This window comes from Labrus bergylta, chromosome 9 (genome assembly GCF_963930695.1).
Source record: "Labrus bergylta chromosome 9, fLabBer1.1, whole genome shotgun sequence".
Taxonomy (NCBI): Eukaryota; Metazoa; Chordata; class Actinopteri; order Labriformes; family Labridae; genus Labrus; species Labrus bergylta.
Window position 1 is genome coordinate 8986397 of NC_089203.1, and position 21968 is coordinate 9008364.

The 21968-nt window shown below is 40.3% G+C and overlaps 1 protein-coding gene across 3 annotated transcripts; it reads right to left on the reverse strand.

The window, feature by feature from the left end:
- Positions 1-3255: 3255 nt before the first annotated feature.
- On the reverse strand, positions 3256-21920 carry irf2b (interferon regulatory factor 2b). 3 transcript variants are annotated; one of them, XM_020634370.3, is made up of 9 exons: positions 21749-21920; positions 15131-15223; positions 14938-15037; positions 14205-14381; positions 14029-14075; positions 12458-12572; positions 11261-11413; positions 8962-8999; positions 3256-7255 (listed from the first exon to the last, which is right to left on the reverse strand). In XM_020634370.3, the coding sequence occupies exons 1-9, from the start codon at positions 21773-21775 to the stop codon at positions 6995-6997; spliced, it is 1011 nt and encodes a 336-aa protein (XP_020490026.1). In that variant the 5' UTR covers positions 21776-21920; the 3' UTR covers positions 3256-6994. The 3 variants fall into 3 exon arrangements, with proteins under 3 accessions (XP_020490026.1, XP_020490027.1, XP_020490028.1); XM_020634371.3 differs by lacking the exon at positions 21749-21920 and adding an exon at positions 19167-19382; XM_020634372.3 differs by lacking the exon at positions 21749-21920 and adding an exon at positions 19077-19111.
- Between the last annotated feature and the right edge of the window lie 48 nt (positions 21921-21968).

Sequence of the window (21968 nt, forward strand, 5' to 3'; positions counted from 1 at the left end):
TTATTCTCTCTTTTACCCATTAGAAATCATAACGTTTGTTTACAAAGCACGTATCAAACACCAACACTACAAAGTGCTTTAAATAACGTACAAATCCCAACAATACACAAAAATAAAGTCTAAATAAAACCTCAAAAGAAAAACAACAATGTAGCAATAAACAAGAAGACATAAGGCTTTCACACTTGCAGAAAACTCCTAAAAAACTCAGGATATTTCCCGGAGGAGCTGAATATGTGAACACAAACAACCAAATTTTTCAGTCGTACTTCACCCAGAGTTTCTCCTGCCAGACCACTAGTATTTTTTCCGCAGCAAGTCTGAGTGAACTGATGTGAGAACGCAGCAGGATATTATCAGGAGATTTCAGCTCAAGCCAATGGGAGAGGGGCAAATATTCTTATTATAGCATAGTACATGTTGCTCCGTCCTCTACTACTATTTAGTTTTTCTCCTGTCATGTCTTACCTCAGGAGACCCCCCCCCCCTCCCTTCTGACAGGGATAGTCTCCCACTGTGAGGAGCATATGAGAACAGCCAGATCAGCAGAATCTCTGGAGCACTCCTCCTGAAATTGTCTTTTCAGGGGTGCATGTGTGCAAACGGCTATAGAGAGTAAAATATAAACTAAAGCAAGTGCTGACGAAAGGAGTCAATAAACAAATAAAATTAAATATCACCATAAAAATAACAAGAAAGCCTTTTGATAAAAAAAAAAAAAGTCTTTCAAGGGGATTTAAAAGAAGATACTGATGTTGCAAGTCTGAGATCCTCAGGAAGGTCGTTCCATAGCCGTGGAGCCTGAACAGCAAATGCTCGGCCTCCTTTGCTTTTAGGGTGAAACAAACCAGCCAGCATGAAAACAAACTGCTGTTTGGCCACACATCCACTATTCTGAGGCCTCCGCTCTCCTCCAGCGGCACACCTCCACTTGCATTCACACGAAGGAGTTATCAATTAGAACGCAACATAATTAAGCACCATTTAGAGCAAGTGGCGGACAGATTGTCATTTTCTGGAGCTGCAATAACCTGTGGCCTGCATGGTTGTTAGCAGGCTAATGTTAGCACACTCGGTTAACTCATAGCTTCACATTGAACCTAAACTGACACAGAATGACCGTGATCTAAACACACTAGCCTGACATCCAAATAAGCAGTGAGTATGTTATTCTTCTTCTCTCTAGTTCATGTAAACACGGCTCCAAGAACAGTACAGCTGGGGCTTCCCACTCATTGTAGACAGTCATGACTCACAGAGACATTCACAGAGGAGATACTTGATTTCTGATGTATTTATGTGTAAACTGTTACACAGTTTACATTCTTCCTTTATCAAAACTTGGTTTTACTTTCAGTTGGCATACACATTAACTTGGCTTACATGTGTTGATTTGAGGAATATGTATACAGTATATAATGTGTTTATCAGAGACAAACACTGTAAGAAGAAGAGGATATCCTTTATTAATCCCAGGGGGAGAAATGAGTTTTTCACTCCATTATTGAGACATGCTACACACACATAGGATGAAATACACACACAACATGCACTAATGAAGAGATGTTAGCGTGAGGGTCTGCACATGGAAGAGTGCCTGAGCAGTTGGGGTTTCAGTGTCTTGCTCAAGTGCACCTCGGCAAGAGTCAGGAACTGAAACGGCACCTCCAGCTATCAGACCAATTTTCCAGCCTAGGTCCACACCGGTTTTGGAACCAGTGACCCTCCGCTTCCCAACCAAAGTCCCTACAGACCGAGCTACTGTCACCAAAACATTAGCATATTCAACTTCTAACCATGACTAGCTAATGAAGAAGCGATATAGAAAATGTGTGATTTTATTTTCCAAGCGCCGTAATAACAGTAACTCACTTTTACCCAATGTATCATAATTACAGGCGGTAAAAGACCCCCGACCACCAAGTGGACTTCATGGCCCAGACTGAACATCGACGCTGTACTCCAGCCCTCGTCGTGGTAATCCTTGGACGAGCAGAAGTCTATCTTTATTTGAGACTGGAGCTGAGTGTGTGGAGAGGTGGGATTAAAATTCTTATCAGAGAATAAGAATGAGCACTTACAGAAGAGGGTCTCAACTAACCTCTTTCAAAGATCCTACATTCATTTTTTTTACGGCTGCGATGACAAAAACATTAATTAATGTTTCATTTGGTCAACAATGAGGCTGCAATAAAAAAATCTAAAATGTCTTCGATACCTGTCTCGGCCTTTGCCAATGCAAGGATTGAAATGTGGAAAAACCCGTGCTTTATGAGTTGAAACACATTGTATATCCCCATAATACATATTACCATGATGTCACACTGACAAAACCATGCAGAGGAACGATTCAGAGGATAATCCTGAAACACAGACGAATGAGATTCTTAAATATAGCCCGGTCAAAATTAAAGCTGCAGTTCTACTTTTAAACACTAGATGGCACTGGTGGTACATCTCTGCAAACTCTCTTCCTTGTCTGTGTGGACCAAAGTTCACCTCGACACAATAGAAACCTTACAGTTTACAAATGTCGACTTTTTGAATGAAACATGTTTTCATTTAAACTCTCTGACGATGACTCAATGACAACTTATACTCAGACATTTTAAGAGGATATTTCCTTTGTTTCTCATCGTATTTGAGGGATTTGTGGTAAGAGGGGAACCTTAAGTGAGGTGACGCTTGTTGTTGGTGGGTCATAATTTAGAACAGGAAACAGATGGGAGAGAAAGAGCTGCAAACAAAGGCTCCTGTCAAAAAGAGCAAAAGAAAGCACATGTACTTAAAAGACGCACTGTGTACTATGACTAATGGCATGTGGTTCATAGTTGTCAAGGCAACTGGACTGCCATCGGGGGCCTTTGAGACAAAAACAGGAAGAAGAATAAGAACTGAGAACATCAACTGAAACTGAAACAGCAGTTGGGGCTGTTGTTGCTCGGATTGAGTGCACACCGTGAAACTGCTCTAACAGAAAGGAAAAGGCACTTAAACAGTGTTTTCCCTTCAGTACATAATCTCCATATCAAAAGGTATTACATGTACTCACAGGTCTGCACATCGCATCACCATATCTCGTTTCTTATCTACCCTGAGCTCTGTACCCGTTTCTCTCCGGTAAGGAACAGCAACAAGTCTTTGTCTTCTCCCAGTCATAAAACTGAACTCTGACCTTTATGAGTGGTGTCAGCGCTGCACATTTCCCCCTCTACAGTATGTGTCATAAAAACAAGTGAAACACATTAGAAGAAATACAAAAAAAAAAAAACACTCTTTATTTATTTAGAATAACATGTTGATTGACATGGACTCTTCATAACGTACAGACGGGAAACAGTGGTGACACATTGCATGTAGCTGAGCAGTTCTCGTTTTGCTTTTAGTTGCATGGTAAAAACGTCTTTCATGGTACAAGCAGAGCGTTAAGATAAGAGACAAATGAACGAGCACGAGAGGCTCTGACAAATAAAGTCAACGCTGGACAACACTGTCACACCTTCATACCATTAAAACTGGACTTCTGGCTGCAGTGACGTCCCTTTAAAACACATAATGCAGCACAAAATGTGTCAACGGATAAGAGCACTTCAGTTGGTTCTTGTTAAAAGAAAATAACATGGCTGGGTTTTTGACCTGAATAAAACTGATGTTAATGACTGAAGGTCATGATTGATTCTGCTTTTAAGGTGTGAAAAAGGTGTGGGGAAAAAAAAAGGTGTGCCTTTTCAACCTGTACGCCGACTGTTGCAAAGGCCTAATATGGATCACACTGCTTTAAATGTAGAGCAACACTCATAGAATTAATAAGCCACAGAAACATTTAAAAATCTTCATCTCATTTGTTCATTGCAACCAGATTTATGTAAATGTTTTATTCTTTCAAAATGGTTCTCAGAGATGTTTTGATCGCGGTGACATTAATGAGGATAAAAAGACTCACAAGGACAAACACATGGTTAAAAAACGGCAGGATTTATGTTTTTGCGGACATTGCTGTAAATATTGTGGCCTATTGAGAACTTTCATGAAGGGTAACAACTCAAGAAGAAGAAGAAGAAGAAGAAGAAGAAGTCTTTCGGTTTGCAATGCAAGTTTCTAACAAAGAAAAAAGGCACATTAAAAACACATCCGCACAAACCCCCTTTGATTCGGTGGAAATCTTATATTCACCATGATAGTAATGTGCATCCAGTGTAAATATCTCTAGTGCTTTGGTTCACAATCAGAGAGGGTTCCTTTTTTTATTTTTCCTATAGGAACCTTTAGAGCTGTTCCCACTGGAGCTCTGCTACATGCAGGCTAGGAGTGAGAGCTGTGCTTTAGCCTGCTAACTGCTGAGTTTTCTGATGCTTTCAACAAAGTTCATAATGGTGCAAGCAGGGAATCTCAGAGGGATTTCATATTCTGGAGCGCCGGTAGCCTTGTGGTTAATATGCACCCCATGTTCAATGCTGTGATACTCCAAGCAGGCGGCCAGGTTAGAATCCAACCTGTGGCTCCTTTCCCAAATGTCATTCCCCCACTATCTTTCTCTCTCTCCCCGATTTCAGACCCTATCCACTGTCCTGTCTTTGAATAAAGGCCCCAAAAGCCCAAAAATATACCTAGAAATGATTTCATATTTGGGTACTTTAAGGGCAAATTTCATTCTACATCTAAACTTAAAACCATAAGCGCAGTTTGTTTCAGGTCGGGGGGCTCACAGAGATCCTTAGCACAGTTAGTTATGTCTGAAACAAAAGCTGTTCATAAGAGAAGATAAAGCATTACTCTAAGTAACAACTCAACACTCACACATGCCCATAATGAAGAGTAAATTAAACAAGAAAATCATGTTCTTCTTCAACTCAGCATGTTTTCTCGTGTTTTTCGTGCCATAACAATATTAGGTGTTTAAATCAAGTTTGATGTCAGTATGATAATTCATGATTCAAACCTGGAGCCAAATGTCAAAATCATTCATAATCTAACCAACCAGGACGTAAACAGCGACACAGATCATTGCTACATCATAAAGATGATGATATGAATGTGTGTTCTCTCACATTTTATTGATGTTAATGATTCACTAACTCGTTGTAATGCTCCCCAATGGCAGCTAGGTGAAATGTCCTATGTTGCAGTTTTTGCGACTTTGGCCTCTATAACAAGACTCTGATATTTGGTCACTTACAAAGCATGTTGTTAAAATGACACTTTATCAAGGGTATTTCTTCTGAAATACAAGCACGCAAGGCTACTGTCCTTACAGCTGGGAAGAATGGAGACGAAACAGACGGCAGACTTGCGCTGCTTCATCCGCTCACTGAAGTCAAGTGGGGATGGGAACTGTAGAGCTAAACTTTAAAAACAAGTGTGATCTAAAAACAACAAAGTGACGCGTCTGCTGCTGATGACACCTTCCTCTGGGATGTATCTGAAGCCAACAGTTCCCTTTTCTTATTGTCATAGAAAGACACTCTCTTTGAATGTGCAGATTAAACCAATGATGGCCCTCCATGCTCCCCACATCAACACTGTCCGCTGCTACAGAAAGCTAGCGGCACATCACTAGCAGAGTAAAGCATAGACAGTTTGATCCAACTGCACTTCATCAAAGGCACATATCTTCAATAAGGCTTTTTCTCTGCCTCTCTCTCTCTCTCTCACACACACATACACACACACACACTTATTGACACACACACACTTATTGACACACACGTGTGTGTGGTCCGTAAGGTGCTGAAGCGGCTTGCAGGCATACTGACATATGACTTATGTACATTATTAACACCAGTAGGCAGAAGAGAGGAGAAGACATGAAAACATTGTTCACAGTCTGGCAGTCAGTGAGTCAGTCTATCTCACTGTCTGTTTGTCTGTCTGTGTAGGCGGGTGCTTTATCCTGAGGTCTCCAGACAAACAGACAGATACAGAACAAACACACACAACTGCTTTCCACTGCAGGGTCAACCAGGGCTCCCGAATGATTGTCTAGCTCTGTCTTAATACCCAGCCTTTGATTTCTCGATCAACGTCCTCTCAAACCTCTCATTCAAGTTTACACTTAATGCTCTGATATGAGAAAGGATGGCTTCTCAGGGTAAATGACCTTTGTTCAATTCATGAGCCTAACGCAGCTAACACTTGAGCTCACATGATTTCGGTTGGCGTGTTGTTATGCGTAACACTTCATGAAGAATAAACTTCAAACTACGCGTTTAAAATCTGGAAACTCTATGAAGAAGATTTATGATGTGAGGAGATAAATATCTATGTGATTGACAGTTAGTGACTGCTTCACTTTTAAAAAATGAATAGCGTGAACTCGTTTCGTACGTGTCAGCTAAACGTTTGATTGTGACTCTTCAGGTGATGATGAGGAAAAAGGCTACAAGGTCCAAATCAGTGGACAAGCAAACAAATCTGCCACCAACCCTGACAACACAGCTCATGCTGACTCCAGCAATGTGTGACATTCACAGACTATTCAATTATGATTTCATATCATAATTACAGGTGAGGTGGTGCTTTTGGTATTGTTACATTGTATATGCAGTGAGAGCAGTTTTGGTTTAACCTCACTATGAGGAGGGGGAATCATTTAGAAGTTGTAAAATGATGGTTTTCTTTCTCTAGATAAAAATAGGAAACTTCATTCATGAGCTCAAGTGTTAGCACCAACGATCTACCACATGTAGTACAGGGGGCGCATATATAATCTATTTATTCATGCTAGATTTACATCACACTTACCCTTACATCCATAAAGATGCTGAAACAATAAATAAGGACTTAAATGCTCACCAATTAAGTCAACAAAGAGCGAGCGTCTCCAATTAAAAAGGGAAGGTGGGAGGATTCTGGCCCATCAGACTCTATGATCATATCAAAGGTTTTGAAGCTCGGCCTCTTTGGGCTCCTCACAGCCCTGATGGAGAACTCAAACAATTTCTTTCATCCCTATGCCCTGGAAACAGTGATGATACATGTGGTCTGAAGTCAGAGGTCAGGAGGATGTGATGTCAGAGGTTTTCATGATGACACTTGCACGCATCTCATGGGTGTGGCTGCTTGTCTCAGAGTTTTGGCTGTAGGCTGGCATCCAGCCGTCTGTGTGGTAGCTGATAAGTGGGGATGGGTCTCGAGTGCTGGTGACCCTGAAGTTTGGCTTGCTTCCACTGACAAAGGTTGCCATGCTGGGGAGGGGATATGAAGGAACCCTGAGAACTGATGTGCTGTAGTCCCGTCGCCAGACAGCACTGACACCCTTTGGAGGGGGGAAAAAAAAGAATAAAACAAAAGTCAGATTGCTGCACAAGCAGAAACACAGTCACAGCTAGAAAGAGATGGTGGACTAATCCTGATGTATGTACGTTGTTGATCTGTGTTAACTGTCATTTTAATGCTGGAAGTATTAGGGTTATATAAAAACTGGGATTTGGCTCCATGAGGAGGGGTTATGATGCAGTATCAGACTTGCAGAATACTGTAAATAGTAGTGCTGGGCATTTCATTGAGATTCAATTTCAATTTGGAATTTGGCTTCCCACGATCATGAAAACAAGACAATTGAGATTAAACGATTACAGTAAAATCTTGTGTATGATACACACTTTTAATTCTTATTTTTCATCTAAAGAGTTGGCTGTGACCAACATACAGTGCAAACAAATGGAAAACAGATGTTACTAAAAGAGCGACACAGCTGCACAGAAATTGCCCGTTGTGGACTTTGCTAAACAGAAATGTACATTTTAAACCTTTTTCACTCTGGGACACCCCACAAAACAAGACTGCATCTTATATACCAGTGCGGCTTATATTCCAGATTTTACGGACACACTCCCTGACCTTCACAATGGACATATCACACTAGCTGGATGGTCAGGGAGTAAAGATATTAGAAGTTATTCTGTATGACTATGACTTGTTTTGTTTACAGGGTTTAGTTGGTGCCTCTGGTTTGTTTTATATTAAAAACAGAAAATACTTTCGCACATCCATTTCATAAGGAGAGCAATGTGTCCATCAAAAACTTTGAGGTAAACTCCTGCATCACTGTGGGTAACAAACATTTATTGGCAACGTTTGTGTGCTAGACCTTCAACAGACAAAAACTCTTAAATATTGCTTTGTTTTATAAAAAGGGACTTTGAGGTCATTTGAACCACTTTCTATGTCAAATCGTTGTTTAACAAATGGCACTTTTTTCCAAGTCTTATACTTGTAATATCGCATAAATATCATAGTGTGGACTTGTTACCATGATATTATTGTTGGTATCGTTACATTCATTGTTCATTCATGTTAAGGCCGCCCATTGTATGTAACAGCAGATGAATGATTGTTTTTTTTTTTATTCTTAACCACAATAATAAGGAATAGATTTGAGTAAGAGCAGAAAAAAACAGATAAACAAACTTTACTTTTACTACTGAAAGGAGATAGTGTATGTGTGTGTGGTGTGTGTGGTGTGTGTGTGTGTAGAACATTGTACCCACATTGAACACAAAGGCCAAGATCAGATCAAATTGTTAATGTTTGACAGCCTCAGTTCCTGACACAAGGCCCTCCCTTTTCTCAGTGTCTCGCAACATTACAGGAAGGAACACATGCACACAGAACACACACACACACACACACACACACACACACACACACACACACACACACACACACACACACACACACACACACACACACACACACACACACACACACACACACACACACACACACACACACACACACACACACACACACACACACACACACACACACACACACACACACACACACACACACACACACACACACACACACACACACACACACACACACACACACACACACACACACACACACACACACACACACACCCTGTTTCAGCAGTCAGGTCAAAACCTGTTCATCTGAAGATCAGAGCGGTTAATCATTCATTCATCACTCTCTCCTCTGCAGTTTACAGCTCACCTCTTTGGTGTCTTCTGTGTCGCTGTCCGTGTCGCTGCCTGCAGAAATACACAGACACAAAGCAATTTTACATATATATACATAAACCAGCATTTAGAAGTATTATTCAGGAAGTGGAAGTTTTGCTTTGTCATCATTTAATCATAGAGGAAGAATTCTGGGGAGATCAGGAGAAAGAGGAAGAGTTCTAAATGTCTGAAGAGATAAAACATATGCTCAAAGTAACACAAATCAAACACCTGCACATTATTTAATGCATATATTGAGAAGGAGGGGAAAACTGGCTGATGAAGGATTCAACTTGAACGCTGACTCCTCGCCTCGCCAACAGAAAAACAAAGATGGTATGATTAGTACAGTAAACTGGTAGAGCCAACTCTGCCTGAATGACCTGTTATAGAGCAGACGGATACACACAGAGGGGCTGATTTGACTAGATGACTAGAAGAACAGCTCTGCCAACCAGTCAAGTCAAAGTATGCATCCATTCATTCCAATAGAAGGCGTTCAGTGAAAATGTAACTGTCAGGATGTGGTAACCTTTTTATACAGTATACATATTAGTAACTGTAAATATTGTTTTATGTTCGATCTTTAAGTCACTGCGCTTGTACACATCATTCCAGTCCCACCTGGTACTTATTGGTTATTTTATTATCTCTATTCTATTTTATTTTGACATTCTTAAATTATTTCTGTATTTCCTACTTCTGTAAAGTGTCTTAGAGCAACGGAAACAACCGAATTTCCCCCTGGTAAGTATTTCTGATTCTGACAATGTAATCATACTGAAAAACACATTTGCTAAAATTAAATCGACGTGGTACGTAGGCCTATGTTAGCAGGAGAGGTCCCATCAAACTCACACCTCTCCTTATCTCTCTCCCGCTCTCTAACAGAGAGAGACCTTTGAACACCAAGTGCAGGTTTGTGAAGTTAAAAAGGAATCACCTCCAGGCGATCCTGAATACTGGTGAGGCAGTAATATGCAGAAAAGGGGCTTAGCAGGACGTAAGGATGTCTCAGTGAAGATGACCTGACCACTTGTTAAAGAGAAGCATCCACTTTTTATTCTACTGGGCACTTTTTTTAAATTTGGAGTTGTTCGTGAATAATTTATTCATAATTATTTTATAAAACAAGTTACGAAAGAACAAAGTGACTTTGACCGAACCTTTATCAGTTCAAGTTTGATGCCAAGTGGAACATTTTACTGTAACAACATATTTTCCTCTTTGTGTTTCTGAGGTACCAGCTTCACTAATGCACATTGGTTCGTCCATGAAGTGGATGTTTTTGTCATATTTTAATGTATCTCTTACAGTCGTCCCTGAGATTTTGTCTTCACAATAATTTGGATGGACCTAAAATATAAGACATAAAGAATCCCGTCACAGCTTCTTCTGGATGCGGAGGCGTAAATAGGTCGAGTATTTACAGTCATCGATTTGTGGTTCACACTCCTAGCCGTGAACTTTAATTCAAATTCAAATTGATTAAAGTCGTACGAGCAACTTGAAACTCAGGCCGAGTCAACATGTAGGCAGGTATTTTTTACACCAAGCCTTTTCTGTGTGTTTTGATCTTTTGTACACAAACTGAATTATAGGTCACTGAAAACCTTTTTTGAAAACTCCTTCCAGATTTTCAGAACTCCGTTGAAGGTGTGTATGTGTAGACGAGAAAAACAGAGATTGGCAAAATTTGGTGTCATTGAGCAACGCTGTGACTTGAGTTTACATGAGATTAGTGCAATGACAGACGTAACCAAACTACTGATGGTGTTAACGTTGCTAACTGGACTTTTTACACACTTCCAAGTTGCTCTCACACTAAAGGTGCAGAGACGCCTGAATGGACAACTTTAAAAATGTAATGGTCAGAGGAATGGAAAATGTTTTCAAGGAAACAAACTCTGGGGATATTGATAGAGGAGATGCAGACACTTTAATTTGATAAAGATAAGAAATGATTTGACAGCCATATTAAGCTGTCACAAGCCGCCCTAACTATGCCCTGCAGAGTTGATCCTTGACTTTTGTGTTAACCACTTTAGGTGAAAGTTTGCCTTTTGTAACTGTGGTCAAAGATGTGGTTTCAACTCTGACAGCCGCTGCTTTTAGAAGCGCAGTCCCACGTAACTAACCTATTTAGGCTCCTTGTCATAAAAGTTGTGTGTGTGTGTGTGTGTGTGTGTGTGTGTGTGTGTGTGTGTGTGTGTGTGTGTGTGTGTGTGTGTGTGTGTGTGTGTGTGTGTGTGTGTGTGTGTGTGTGTGTGTGTGTGTGTGTGTGGTCTCACCGCAGCATGATGACACAGGAGAGATTTGAAGTGGATACGAGTGGGAGGAGCTAACAGTCTGCTCTTCGTTCTCAGTGGTCACTTCAATGGTCTGGCAGACGAACGGCAGCTGCTCGCTAGTGATCACGTGGTCGTCTACTGAACTGTGAATGGCTGTGAATGGACGGACAGGAGAAGTCATGATGGCATTCAATTATGTATTGATGAATCTAGATACATTTCCAATCAAGTCTGTAGGATAAAAAGTCACTATTAATTCTCATTACTCCACCCTTCATAACCCTATTTAATAAACAAAGCAATGTTATTGAAAGTTAATAAAAGTACATCTGCTTTAACCGTGGCATCCAAACACTTCCTGGTACCCTGCTCAGAATTTTGTCAGCTACATAAAAAAAACTATTTGTTCCTTTTTTCAGCACCTCAAAAACTCTTCAATCAGCCGACAAAGCTCTGCTGATGAGAATCAGGGAGACACTTATCTCAACACAATAACAGTTGTTATCACCGAATCATTTTTTCTCTGAGCTTTCTGCACAAAAGTTTTAAACAATGAACACTAAATAAATAAGGCCTTATAAAAATAAAAAATAAAAAAAACAACAAATGGACAGCTTGGTGACTGCCCCTCCTGATTCCCTGCATACACCTAAGACGGGAGTAGGGAACATACTGATATTTTAACCTTAAAAGTGTTTATACTGATTACGATTACCGTAAAATCCGGTATACAAGACGCACCGGTATACAAGACGCACCCTGTTTTTGAAGGACTCTCAGAGAGCACTTCCTGCGAAGTCTACCACATGCAGTTTATGTGCAGCTGTGTCGCTATTTTAGTTCTGTCTGTTTTCACTTTGTAGAGTTTGCACTCTGACTAGCTACAGTACGGTAGTTGAGCTCTAAGCCTGCAGACCCCTAGCTTGTGAGCTCTCTGACCACTCCGCTGGTCACTCTTTAACTTTTATATAGGATTACTTTAATCAAAAGAGCACTGGACAAGGTTTATTTACGGAACAATATACCACCGTTTTCATGAATGCATTAATTATTTGACGGCCAGAAACCTTACAATATATTAATCGGGGTCAACTTTTTCACAATAACAGGGTAATACAATTATTTTCAAACACAGACCTGCAGCCAGATTTGACTAGAAAAAGTTTTAGAATATCTAAACAGAAAACTACAGAATACCTGAGGCACAATCTGTTATTGTTGGCTCAAAGACTTCCTGCTTTATCGTCTCCTGTTTGGAGTAGTCAATAGCTCCCGCATCACAGTGAGTCCTGTCTGGAGATGGAGATGCTGCCTGATGGTGAGACGGTCAGGGAGTGGAAAGAGAAAGACAATCATTTTATTATCAATATTAGATGTAAAGAGGTTATGTGTTCTTTAAAAAAGGAAAGGGGAAGATCTGTGTGTGTTTCACACTGTGATAAACAACAATAGAGCATACAGAGCATAAACATCTACCTTAGGCTGCAATAACGCTGCAGGTATGTAACCTGAATCAGATTTGTATTGCTCCTATGTGACTCCCATCTGATTTTTGTCAATGTAAACAGTCACATGGAATCTGATCTTTTCAAATCTAAAATATATAGAACAGATCTTTTGCAGTGCAACCTCAGTCTGAACATCCAGGTTGGAACGCGTGCAACTGTGACGTCACTATTGAGTGACACTAGTCAGACCTGCTAGTGTCATCAAAAGGTCAGTGAATCAGTGAATCAGTGAACAGTTTTGTTGATCGTTATGGATGTAAAGTGTTTGGATTTAATCTTTCACTGGATTTAAAGCGTGAGGACTCATTTTTGGTGGATTATTGTGTTCAGAAGCGTTCAGTAATTCTTCAAATGGTAAATTAAAAGACGTTGTTTGTTTGTCTGTGGTCCGGCCTGGACACACACTGGGCCGTCAGTGTGTTTGCCTGCTGCTATTGGACATGTGTAATATTGTTATAAGGTCACATTAATGCAGACTTAATGAGGGGGGAAAACGATGACCTATCATGGAATAAATTGTTATTCCTAAGAAAGACAAATATTGTCTTTCTTTGATATGATGATATGGAATGAGAAATGAGAATGTGGATCAATGACCCCCTGTTACAGAGTTACATTTTACTACTTTAAAGTTACACAGTGAGTTTATGGTTGTGTGCTAGTAAATATTGTATTTGAGCAGGTGTATTAACATGTGGACATGAATTGTTCACTCAAACTGACAAACTATCTCCATAAGCTTATTTAAGTCGGTTTATTTTGTATTCTTTTTTGTTGATAGTGGAAACAACTCCAACAAGTTGACGTAGTAGCATAGCTCTGAGAGACTAAATCAAATAGTTGAGGCTGGCTTGGTAACTGCGCCTGCCATCTGGCAAATGTCTCTTTCATGCGGCGGCAAACAAGCCAGACTGTGTTGCTCATGTTGGATAATTTGGCAAATTGCCCGGTCAGTACTGAGATAGACTTCCAGGAGTACTCTTCTGTGAAATGAATCATGAGATGTGTCGTATGCTACCAAACTAGCAGGGAGGACAGTTTACTGCATGGCCTCAAATCATAAACAGGTCCTTCTTTAATGACGTTATTATCATGCATCATGCAGCAGTACCGCCATTTATGGTGAGAGGAATGTGGTGTTGATTGCATTTTCAACAATCTACATGTAATAACACACTTTCATAGAGTTTGATGTGAAGTGTCCTAACGAGCCAAACCCTCTCCTGAATGTGTGAAAAGGCTTTTAAATGTTTTTTATACCTCTTTATTTCCCTTGACTTTCCCCTCCTTGTCTGCCTTCTTCTTTCCTGCATGGACAGAAACACACATCTTTCAGGAATGGCCACACTTTGACTTGAGAGTCTTTGAAGGGTAAATATGGAATTATAAATGGATCAGTCCATACTGTCACCTAGCCAAAGATCAGCAGCACTCACCTTTCTTCATGCTTCTTTCTGACGAGGAGAGCATCTTGTAGACTCTGAAGGCATTGGTTCCCTTTTTGATGCTTTTGTCCTTCACCTCCTCGATGTCTGGCAGGCTGTTCATGGCACAGCGGAAATTAGCCTTCCATGTCTTTGGATCAGGGCGATCTATGCCTTGCTGGAATTTACCTACACGATAACAACACCAGAAAATCACATAAGAGGGACTTCAGATAGCCTGTGTCACAAGTAATCCCTTTCCAGATATGATTTTCATTGCACATTATTCTGCTAACATTTGCACACTATTCTGATAGAGATTAGACAAATATCACAAAAACCTGCTATGTTGGGAAAGCATTTGTGTTAACTGTATGAGACACACGAAACCAACATTGGTAAAGGTCATTTAATTGCAATGGTAATGACTTCTATACCAAGAAGACAAACAGTGAGTGGAAATGCTTTGTTTACACATGAGTTGGCATGAGCTATTCTCCTACACACACGGCGACCTGCTGGAGAGAAGAAGTTCTACTTTTTGATGCAGCTGTTGGTTTGTTTTTAAAGCACTGCTAAATCAATGTCTTAATGAAAAGGGCCCTCCTTCAATGTGATTATTTCCTCCTTAAAATAAAAGGCAAATCAAAATCATTAACATTTTGAATAAAATTGGGGTTGTGTGTTGTAGGCAGGAACATTAAACACATTGAAATGGAGAATAACTGAGGTTTCTTTGAATTACCAGTATGTATGGCCCATTTCATGAAGAGTGGGGCGTCTTTCTGCAGGTCCCAGCCGTGACGTGCAGCGTGCATCCAAGGAATCTGAAAGATTCTCTTTTCCTAGAGATATAAAGATAGTCACATTTTGTCAGCTCTTGAACTATTAAAAAAGTATCTGAGTGTGTGCGTGTGTAGGCACCACCTAACACTTACTTTGTTAACCCATTTCAGCCCTGGTATTTGACAGGATTCAATCTGTTCCTCCAGCCAAGGTCGCATCCTCATTCTTTCCACTGGCATCTTGTCCTGTGAGCATACACGCATTGACACAAACATATTAGAGATAGCAACATATTCTGTGTTTGAGGTGTGACCACTGCTAAGTGTTAGTGGTACAGCTAAAAAGTCGACATTAAAGAGAAGAACCATACATACACTGTAAATTCTTAGGGTGTTTTAGGGTGCACTAGGCAATCTGTACCGTCTAGGCACCCTCAAAGTCCAGTTCGTTTGACTAGCGTGAGCTCAAGCACAGTACACTTCCTTGGCCCTGGCACAGATGGAAGAGGTCTGCTTCGGCACGGTACAGTTGCTCATGCACGAGCACAAGCACAGACACACGACTTGAACATGAAGAAGAATTGATCCCGCCCTCATTATATAGTAATCCTGGGGTGCTGTGGCTGTTTCTGACTAAAAAGACTCAAAATAAGCCACAAAGTTAGTGAAGTAGCTGTCATATTCTCTGTGTTGTTCACTGATGTGCAGACGCGGCCTTGATCATGCATCCCATTTTGTTTTGCTTTTCTTTTTAGTGCGTCTGTCGTGTAAACTAAGAACGCTTCATAATTACGTAATGCCATTCATGTGTTGTATTGTGACATTATGTACAGAGGTAACGTTAGTCCTGGATCAGTGTGAGTGCAGGCCAGCGGGGGAATGGGGAGGGGGGAGAATCGTGCTTCAGCATGGTATGGGACAACTGGGCCTAGTGTGAGTGCCCCCCTTAAAGACTCAATTTTGAATTTGTGTTTCATTTTTCTTTCTCTTTTTGCATTTTCAGCCGTGTAGCTGAAACTATTCAAACTGAAATACAATCACATCAGTGATTCAGAATCAAAACTTGCCTCAGAAAAGGGAAACAAGAAAAGAAAAAAAAACTTTATGTGATCATGTTTGTTTTGTTTTTACAGGGCTCCAGTAGCGTAGTGGCTAGTGCGCGCACCCCAAGGAGGCTGTGGTCCTCCAAGCCGGTGGCCTGGGTTCAAATTCGGCCTGTGATTCCTTTCCCTCCTGTCATTACCCACTCTATCTCTCTCCCCAATTTCTGACTCTATCCACAGTCCTATCTCTAAAATAAAGGCATAAAAATAAACCTTAAAAAAGAAGAAGAACTGAGTCAATGATTATAGTAAAAATATGAAAAAATAAAACCTGTTTTTTTAAACATACATTTGTATTTTTTATGAACTTCAGGAATTATTAAGGAAATATGCATGGCTCATATCATTCAGAATAACATGCAGTTCTCCAAATGTGCCCCTGGAGGTCCTTGTAGTAGGCCCATTTTAGAAGCATTATATTGAAGTCGTATAATACAAATAACCACATGTGAAAACATAACGATATGTGGTCTTGTCTGACTGCCTGTGTGAGAGAAAGGTGATCTCCCACACAGTCCTTCTTATGAGAAAAAACCGAGCAGACAGCAGAGTCCATTTTGTCCTGGGTCGTAAAGATAAAAGTCTCCAACAAGTTTACAGTTTAATTTATGTTGTAAAGAAAAGGGCTCGTAAAAATACAACTGACAAATTATGTCTGTATCAGCCGTCGTGTGCGCCTCTGCACAGCCCATTATGGAGCTTCTGTGTCTCATTAAACATATCAAAAGGTCACGACAAGAGGGCGCACTAAGGAAAGGAATGGGAAAATATATGGTCTGCAATCCTCCAAGCAGGTGGCCCGGGTTCAAGACCGGCCTGTGGCTCCTTTCCTGCAAGTCATTCCCCACCCTCTCTCTCTCTCTCTCTCCCTGGTGTCCTACTCTATCCACTGTCCTGTTGATAAGAATCAAAAAGCTCAACAAAAAAATGAAATAAATAAAAACAAAGCGAGAGCAATGTTTACCCACTCCAAGCTATTTGATTTAAGAGCCGGGTCTGAAATGATCAAAGTCTGGTGGCCTGACACTCCCCACAAACGCGACAGGCAGCCAAAAACACGCTGCCACCCGGGGCGAGAACGAGCTCCCTAACAGGTCAAACAGGGTGACATGGCTCAGCACATCACAGCTAATACTAAATATTCTCCCTCATGAGGCACAGAGTTGAAACTTCCAGCAGCATCTGGTTCACAGCTCAGTGAAACACGGCACACAGCTGGACTGCAGTACAATTAAAAATATGCTCTGAACTAAGTTAGCATGTTGTAGTTTGCATTGTTGCATCATAGAAAAGTAATGAGTTTAAGGGTGAAAATAAATAAAAAGCATTCTACCAAAGAGACAATTTAAACTCAACTTGTAGCATGAAGATTAATGTTCCCATCCAGCATTTAAAGACTGGATCACAGATACTATGACGCGCTAAAAGAAAGGGAGGAGATTTTCCATTTGTGGGTCAAATATCAGATTGTTCAAAAGCCTTTCATCAAGTCACCCGTTTGTTTAACCAGCTGTAAATGTGATTTTATATTGAAAAGTCAACTCCTCATGTGACCGTGAGACCACACAATTTGTAAGTGTTTTCTATTTAAACATCCTGTTGTTTAAACTCTGTCAAACATTTGTATTTATTTGTATTTTATGACTTCATTTCAATTGTTGTTTTCTCTTGGCCGAACAGGGATGTGTTGTTTTCCATTTCAGCGTCACAGTGCTCTAAAAGAAATCTGAATAAATGAATATGTGTTAAAAAAGCAATCTAGTCAATAAAGTTTCAGACTTACACGACTAGTTCTTAGAGTCCGACTGATTTATCGGCATGCTGATAAAATCGGCTGATTATTAGCATATCCAGTGACTATCAGTATCGGCTATTCTATCGCTGACATGCGCCAATGTTACTAAATGTATTCACCAGTCAAAAAGCTTTTGATTTGAGTTTCATTGTAGTACACTAGCAGTTATCTGTCTCCAGCAGAGTGTACACTATGGATTACAACAAGCACTATCACTCTGCAGAGTGTCGAGAGGTGACGCACGTACATGCACTTTCCAGTTGAGTGATCATCTTATATCTTCTTCACAAGTGTTTGATACCTGCATTGGAGGGATCAACGCAATAATTGTGTAAATGTTTATCTATCTAGCTCTACAGATTTCATAGATCCAAGACAGATATATCGGCATCACATTTTTCATTTTTCCCCAGTATAGATATCTGTATCTGCCCCAAAAATACCACATCAGTCAGGCCCTACTAGTTAGAACACAAGGAGGCAAAGTGAGTTGTTAGGGATTGCACAATGAGGGACTTTTGTTATGTTCGTTTGGATAAATCAGGACAGATAAAATGCACCATTAGTCAGACTGTTAACCGTAATATAAGCAAGATGATGAATACAATAAAATGAATGTAAGAATAATTTCAATAACAACAACAATGTTTGCAACCCATGTGTTTTTTCACATTCTGTCATTTACAACTCACCAAGTCTTATATCATTGTGAATGTGTAACCAAGACCATGTGTCCTACTCTGCATACTCCTTATTAAATGTCTTAAAGGTTTACTAAACACGTCACTAAGTTGAAAAACAGGACACAGTTCAATCACTCACCTTACGGAACTTTGATTTACTAACACATGGAGGGGGAATTGAATGCAACATTAACAATTGTTCACCAGTCAAGTCTCTTTCTCCTCATAACACGAGAGTTAGGCTGCATTTGCAGAGTGTTTAGAGCTTCAGTAAATAAAAAGGTCCACAGTGAGTTGTACTATCTTATCAAGAGATTAGATTCAGCCATATGTTGTCATTATGTTGCAGAGAGATTTGTTTGGTCTAAAAGTTTGATTTAGCAGAGGGGTTCATGTGAAGTAGTGAACAGCGGTGTGTTTGTCTGCCGAGCAAAAACACAACCGAGTCAAAAGTGAAAATAAATACCAAAGCTTGTCAACAAACGCGGAGTAAAAACTACAGTACTACTTTCACTTACAGGGCGAGCTCGGGATCCGTCATGTCGTCCTGTAGGAAGTCTGTGTGGCGTCAAGTCAACAGCGTTTAAATGCGGAAATCAAAATGTTACCTGCTCAGTGTGGCTGTCCTGAAGCTTCACAGTCCTGCTGCCACAGTCACGCACAAATTAATGTATTTGAGGTTTTAAAACCCGAATAAATGGAAAGTGAGGCCGTCCTTTATTTCTGTTTCTGTGTCCAGACCGAAAGCAAAACAAGCTCGGGGAAGTGGGGGCTCGAGCTGGAAATCCCCCTCCTGCTCTCGTGCTCCCGCTTTGGATCGAGCTCGAGCCGCGTCGCGGAAGTCATTTGGCCGCGTGCGCGCTCCCAGAAGACAAAAAAAACACTACACGAAGAGGACTCACTCTGATTATTTCTGAGTACCACTAAAAACTACATTAAGAGGACTCACTCTGATTATTTCTGAGTACCACTAAATAAAGAAATACATTTCACAACAAAAGTTGAATTAAAAGGTAACAGCATGGCACATTTAATAATAACACTTTACTGGTAGAGCACTTTTTAAGAGAGGAGCACACAGTGGTTTACAGAAGCAATAGACAATTCAATTCAAATTCAAATTACTTTATCCGTTAGGAAAAGAGCATCAGTGTGCATACAGCTAGACACAAAAACAACAGCAGAAACAGACACATACAAGTGGCTCTATTAAAAGCATGATAAATAGGTCATTAATAATTGTTAGAAGTGGTTAAATGAGTGGTCTTAAAATAAATAAGAAATAGATCATTTGTTCATGAGCCTGATAGATGTGGGACCAAAGCTTGACATGGCCCGATTAGTCCGGAAAGTGAGAGGTCTGTATCTGTGGCCTGAGGGGAGACGGTTGTAGAGATGGCAGAGTGAGTGTGTGCTGTCTGAGGCTATGTGTTGTCCTTATAGTTTGGTTCTTCTGTTGTAGATACTGATCAGTGGTTCAATTGCACACACAGAAACAGAAAAAAAAATCAGACAAACAGAACCATGGCTGAAAGAGTCAAAGACAAATTAAGGTAAAAACAATAAGACAGGAGAGTTAAAGTATGCACAACGGAGCTCTCATAAGAATATCTGTCAGCTAAAAAGGCCAAGTCGGTATGTGTCTTAAGGCTGGATTTAAAAAGCAGAAACAGAGTCAAAGATCAACGAGTCAGAGTCAACGAGAGAAAGATGTAGTAACCAGAACTGTCCACGTAAAATTTAAGCTCGCTATCGTTAATTTTCCATCTGTAGATCCCACACAGTTGTTAGTTATCAACCTAAAAGCAGGCTTCGTTAAACCAAAAGCTAGTTGCCTATTTATGTTTTACATTAGGCTGTATAGATTCAGCCTTATTCAGACCTAATTAAATTGAACCCCCCCTTGCAATTTTAGTACAAGACTGGTTGTGCAACAATGATCAATTAGTTTTTGGCCAATTCAATAAAATCACTTATCCCTAAATCCCTAAACCTTAGGAAACACGAAGAGAGGTTTCCTTTTCCAGAGTCAGAATCTGATTCTTTTTATTTCTTTTCTGTCATATTATGGAATCTTTATTCCAATGACTATAAAAAAATAAGCTAAAACTAAGGAACAAACATGGTTGATATGTTACCTGTTAACAACTGATTACATTTTGAAATGAAACAGAAGGAAATGACAGGTTGATTGAATTACTTACAAACTACAATCGGTGACGTGAAAAAACTGTTAAGCGTCTCTCTCGAATATAGACGATCTATGAGGTCGATTTCATTTTCACTTCCTCCACAGCCCCCCCCCCCCTCCCCTCCCTCCCTCCATCCCTCCCCCTACACCCCACTTTCTGTGCGTTTGGTGCTGGAAACGAAACCAGAAACTTAACCCAGTAACTGAACAGCAGCCCACCTGCAGTTACGAGAAAAGTGATGCGCTGCAACGCATTTCAAGCGTGAAACTGAAATTCTTGGGGTATGGGATTCAAAAACGAAACATAGTCAATTTAATGTTAAACTGTTGTTTCTGTTTATAACGCACGAACAAATGTCAATTAGCCTACATCACAGATATAAACTGTCTCTATGCCACCTGCATCAGTACAAACTTCAGCTTGCACAAAAAGCTGCAGCAATAAATTGAAGGGCCCCTCACACTTTTTTAGGCCATTGTTCCTGTGTCAACTCTAAGATGCAGACTGTGCATCCATTTTCAGACGCGGAAACGATACTGTTTTTTTGTTTTGTTTTTTAAGTTAAATTTTCTGCAAACGTCCACCCTGTTGCGGCCCCTTTCTATTTCCATTAAATAGTATTTAATGTAAATAAAGTATTGTATTGCCTCTTGAACAATATAGGAACAGAAAGTAGGATGTTGGAATAGCACTGGTATTTGATTTCAGGGAACTAAAAACATAAAAATTGTGCCAGGAGTTAACTTTGAACAGTCACATCAGGTCAGACCACAATCCTGGACCATCTGCATGGAGTCAGGGCCATCTCTTTCTGACACACACTCGTGCACGCTGCAGCCAACAGTAGGGAGAGGTCTGATAAACTTATCAAGAACTCTGATACTGTTGGAGGAGAGCGGATCAACCCAAAACAAAAGCAGTCTCACCAAACATGAAGGAATATGAACTGCTCATGACATCATTATACATGTAGAAAAAAGAGTGACAGCTTAACTCACCAGATTGTATTCACAAACAGTAGCCATGGACAAACAAAACCTTTACTTTTTAAACAGTTACGGAAGTGGCTGAATATGTTCACAAAGGGTTAAATGTATTGAGCATTTTAGTTCCTGGAACAGTGAAACTGCTGATTCATTAAAAGGCCATCACAACTTGGCCTACGCCTAATGATTCTCTAGCTTCCTCTAGTGGTTAAATGTGTGAATGCTGCAAATA